At 37.1% G+C, this 5,589-nt stretch overlaps 1 protein-coding gene across 1 annotated transcript in view; it reads left to right on the forward strand.

Moving 5' to 3' along the window:
- The window catches only part of LOC102006839 (zinc finger protein 709-like), a 20,385-nt gene extending 15,220 nt beyond the window's left edge, over positions 1–5,165 (forward strand). The window contains exon 4 of the mRNA XM_005413501.2: positions 2,333–5,165. Coding sequence (XP_005413558.1) covers positions 2,333–4,226 — 1,894 coding nt within the window. The 3' untranslated portion in view covers positions 4,227–5,165. The remainder of the gene's footprint in view (positions 1–2,332) is intronic.
- Positions 5,166–5,589: the final 424 nt, after the last annotated feature.

Below are 5,589 nucleotides of genomic sequence, written 5' to 3' on the forward strand. Positions count from 1 at the left end.
TGCTTCAGATGTTAGACATGGAACTACAGGACTTAATGTTTGCCTGGCTAGATTTTAGACTTGCTTTGGTTCCATTCCTTTGTATTCCTGTGCTTGTAACTTTTGGAATGAAAATGCTTATTTTTGCCATTAAATGTTTGAAGTGTTTAACTTTTCATTTGTTCAGGGGCTTGTCGTAAGAGTTTGCCTTACATCTTTTTTTTTTTTTTTGCCTTACATCTTGAAAGAGACTTGGTACTTGGACTTTTCAGCAATGCCGAAATTGTTAGGACTTTGGCAATTCTTACAGGTGGACTGAATGCCTTCGCATAAAGGGATGTGCATGAGTTTTTAGAGGGGACAGTATGGTTCTAATGTAATCTAATGTTGATAGACTTAATGCTGGTTTTTTTTAGTTTGTTTGTTTTTTTTTCCAGTACCAGGAATTGAACTCACAACCTCATGCTTGCCAGGCAGGCGCTGTGCCACTGGCTAAATCCTCAGCCCCCAATGCTGGTTCTTAAAGATAGTTAAACCTGTGTTATTATGTTCAAGTTGTAAAATGACAAGAATAATGTCTTTGTATCTGAAAACTGGTTTAAAGAGATGTGCCTGGTTGCCAAGTTGACAAGGGGTAGATTGTTATGGTTGACACAATGTGTTAACTGAGGAGTCTAGAAGCTTAACTAAGTAACTCGGAAGTTTTACATCCTGGGGTAAAGAGGACTTGCCCTTCCTGCTCTAGGATGTTCACTGTGTCAATTTGAGAAGTTTAGAAGGTTAATTGTGTGACTGAGCAGGGGCTGGGTCCTTACCTGGTATTCATCCTGAGCCTGTGCAAGAGGAGGGCATGGAGATTGTGTGAGTGCTACACACCTCCTGGGTGGAGATAGCCTCCTTACAATATAAGGGGGAAAAAGAGGCTTGTTCCTCCCCTCCTTGTGCTCTTATTGCTTTTGCTGTTGTCCACCGCCTTGAAGTGTTGCCCTCTGCCATGTACCCCTCTGCTTTGGAGCCAGCTAAGTAGGGACTGAAACCTCCACAAACTGTGAGCTAAATAAACCTGGCCTTCCTTAATTTTGGGCATCAGGGTTTTTGTCTCAGCAATGAGAGAAAAGTAACCAAGACAATATGAAGTCACATTTACTTATATTTTATAGGGATATATAAAAAAAAAAATGGGAACTTTGGCAGGAACTCATATTCAAGTTATTTTCTTATATATAGGTAGAGGATAGATAGATAGATAGATAGATAGATAGATAGATAGATAGATAGATAGATGAGACACATTGTGGAAAAAAATTGGTAACCTGGAAGCAGCTATTAAAATGTACATGAATGCTAGTATAATAATAGATGTTTGAAAACATCCTCCAGAGAATTGTGTGCATTCTGTTTTAAAATTCTTAGAATGTACCCTCATATATTACTGGTAGGAATATAAAAAGAACCATTTTTATATTGATTGTACAGATGTCTCAAAAAGTAAAAATAAAAGCTTGCATTTGATCCCGGTAAAGCTCCATGTGCATATACTAAAAGGATTTAACAATATCATGTCTCAGTGATATATATGTACTTATACCTACAGCAGCATATGCATGTTTTTGCATATTAGGTAGATTCTGGAAATAATTCACAATATCTAAACTGTGGTAAGAGCCTAGATGTCAATCACTGTATGCATGGAAAGGTGAATGTGGGATAGATCTAACATGGTGGTGGCCTCTTACATTCCCAGCATTCTCATAAGCAGAGCCAGCAAGGTGACAACATGAAGTTCACACTGACCTAAAGAATGATCAATTAGAATCTCTCTAAAAATAAGAAATTAAAAAAAAACTAGAGATGTATTTTATTACTCAGACCTTTTTTAAATCTCAGCACTGAAAAAATATAGTATATGTATTCAGCTAAGCAAAAACAAGTTTCTCGTATCTTCTGGCAAAGAAAGGATGGGAATCTCCCTCATAATTTTAAAAGCAGTATGTCAGATACAGATATTGAATTACCAAGTGTCTTCTACCTTACATGAGGTACTAAAATATAAATTAGAGAGTAAAAATAAGAGATAGAAGGGGAGAGTGTTGTGGGAAAGATATCAAAATGATCGTATGTGTTACACATATGAATTAATGACCTAAATTCAACTTGAATTTATGGATTGCAAACATACACATATTTGGAATTAGCAAATGAATACCATCATTTGGTAATTTGGAGGCATCCTCCTGGCCTTTCATCCTATTCATTCTGAAAATATCTTAGCAGGCACCAAGCCATAAGTTGTCCTGATAAATTATTAATATGGTGGCCATTTTATTATGATTGACATTTTGTTTCCTCACAGAAATGAAGAGGTAGCAATGTTCTATCAATATAAAGCTTTCAATCAACATGAAAACATATTCCTTCAGACTTCAGATGCTAATGTGAACATGCAACACACTGTTTTAAGGCCACATGGAAGTCCTGTTTTTGGAGAGCCCCTAATTGGGAATTTATCATTGAATGTGCTCATCTCACCTCACCCTGGAGAGAAGCCACATGGGTATTTGGGATTTGATGGCAAACTGAATAAATGCAATGAACATGGAGAAATCTACATTGCTTTCCTGTTGTTTCAGAAGCATGCAAGGGCAAACAATGGAGAGAAACCCTATCAATATGAACATTGTGTGAAATCCTACTCAGAACTGAGTGAAGTATCTCACCCTGGAGAGAAGACCATTGTTGGTCAGAAAAGTGTGAAAGACTCCAGCACCCCCAGAGGTTTTCAAATCCATGAAAGAAATAACACTGGGAAGAAACCATATGTATGGAAGCAATATGGAAAAATCTTCAATACTCAAGGTTATGAAATTCCTGAAAGGATACACATGGAGAAGAAACACTATGTATGTAAACAATGTGGAAGAACATTCCATACACACAGTTCCTGCCAAAGACATGAAAGAATTCACACTAGGGCAGAACTGTATGTATGTAAGCTATGTGGGAAATCATTCAACAGATACACTCAATATCAAAGCCATGAAAGTACTCACACTGGGGTGAAACCTTATGTGTGCAAGAAATGTGGAAAAGCATTCACTACAAAGGCCTATTCTAACATACATGAAAAAATTCACATGGGGGAGAATCCTTATGTGTGCAAGCACTGTGGGAAAGCATTCTCTGCCCCCCAATCCTGTCAAAGACATGAAAGAACTCACACTGGGGATAATCCTTATGTGTGCAAGCAATGTGGGATGGCATTCACTTCATATGATTTTTATCAGACACATGTAAGAACACACACTGGGGAGAAACCTTATGCATGCAAACATTGTGGGAAGGCATTCACTAGACGCTATAGTTGTCAAATACATGAAAGAACACACACTGGGGAGAAACCTTACATGTGTAAGCACTGTGGGAAGGCATTCTCTGCCCGCCAGTGTTGTCAGACACATGAAAGAACTCATACTGGTGAGAAACCTTATGTGTGCAAACATTGTGGGAAGGCATTCACTGCACTCCGTAATTGTCAAATACATGAAAGAATTCACACTGGGGAGAAACCTTATGTGTGTGAGCACTGTGGGAAGGCATTCACTACTCAGCGATCTTGTCAACTACATAAAATTACACACACCGGTGAGAAACCTCATGTGTGCAAGCAATGTGGAAAAGCATTCTCTCTAAAGACTAATTATAAAATTCATGAAAGAATACACACTGGTGTGAAACCTTATGTGTGCAAGCACTGCGGGAAGGCATTCACTACACACCGATTTTGTCAAGTACATGAAAGAATACACACTGGGGAGAAACCTTATGTGTGCAAACATTGTGGGAAAGCATTCACTGCACAAATTAATTGTCAAAAACATGAAAGAACTCACACGGGGGAGAAAAATTATGTGTGCAAACATTGTGGGAAGGCATTCACTACAAAATATTCTTCTCAGATGCATGAAAGAACTCACACTGGAGAGAAACCTTATGTGTGCAAACAATGTGGGAAGGAATTCACTACATACCAGTATTATCAAGGACATGAAAGGACACATACTGGGGAGAAACCTTATGTGTGTAAACAGTGTGGGAAGGCATTTACTACACTCCAGTCTTGTCAAATACATGAAAGAACTCACACTGACAAGAAAACATATGCATGTAGGACATGTGGAAGAAGATTTGCTAGTAAATCCTCATTTTATTTACATAAATCTCACACTGGGGAGCAACACTGCATATAAACATTGTGGAGAAGCATTCAGTGAACACATTTGCATCACCTACATGAAGTCACACTGGAAAGGGACCCTACGTATGTAAACCTATTTGGAAAAGCTTGAAAAAATTCTTCATATAGTGGAGAGCTGTACACATACATATGAAAAATCTGATGTCAGTATTTCTTCATGAGTTTTCCAGAAAATACACTCCCAAATGGAGATCTCTTAGAATGTATTCTGTTTTACAGTAAATCACTTGTAAATAACTGAACTGAGTACCTATAGTGTTTACAAGACACAATATTGGCATAGCACATTTTTATTTAATTACCCTTGAACCTAATATGTAGTATTTTCTAATAAAACAAGGTGATTTAAAATGTATTTCTCACTCTCAAGTAGGGTTAGTATTTATGTAGTTTTTATTATTATTATTATTTTACTATGGAGAGGTACAGGCTGTGAAAAAATAAATTTTATTGTTTTTAATTGAGATTTCCCATTAGCTTTGTTCAACATTTTCTTGGTGTATATACCGCATATTCTGTATGGAAATGATGACTTTGAATTTGATGTTATAAGATCTGTGTAAACGTATGCATAGAGATGTTTGAACATGTATTTTTTAAAAGTTCCTTTATTTACACACAACTTATAGATTAAGAAATGTTTTGTTTTTCATCTCCTAAATAGACACCTGCATGTATCCCAACATAACTACATAAAACACATAATTTCACCTATTTTACTTTCTTGTGAAAGTGAGTACTATGATTTACATAAAATTGTGTTTTCTTAACATCAACATTTTACTTTTCATGCCTATATTGTTATGACTTTCAATTTATGGTAATTTTACCACAATTTATACCAGAAAACTAAACAGACTGCTGTGAGTTTCTGATGGAGGTGTATCAGATGAACAGTGCCTTGTTTATTAAAGGATATCATGAATTGCAATACTGTATCAGTTAGTGCTTACTAGAGAAGCAGTTATAATGTGAGATATACAAACATGTAAGAATTTACAAGATTGGCTTATAATCGCTCCTGACACACTCAAGTGTGGAAGATTGCAAAATGTCTGTCTGTGCAATATATATTCAAAAAATCTAGTCAAGGCCTGGAGACCACTGTAGTGTCCTTTGTACGTTTGTGTCAGCAGAGCAAGGGTATATGCCAGAAGACTGAGGTCTGAGCTAGAGGCTGAATAGTCTATGCTGGCAGCCAGGAGATGGCTTCCAGTGTGACAGTGAATACTGGCTCTCCTCCACAGAAACACATGTATGCCTTCTTTGTTACTAACATTCTGGCAGCAATCTTTTCTAGGGTGAGTCTTCCATGTATATACCTTTGCTGAGCAAATTTAGTTGGGCATGTAGTC

This window comes from Chinchilla lanigera, unplaced genomic scaffold (genome assembly GCF_000276665.1).
Source record: "Chinchilla lanigera isolate Chin_1 unplaced genomic scaffold, ChiLan1.0 scaffold00168, whole genome shotgun sequence".
NCBI lineage: Eukaryota > Metazoa > Chordata > Mammalia > Rodentia > Chinchillidae > Chinchilla > Chinchilla lanigera.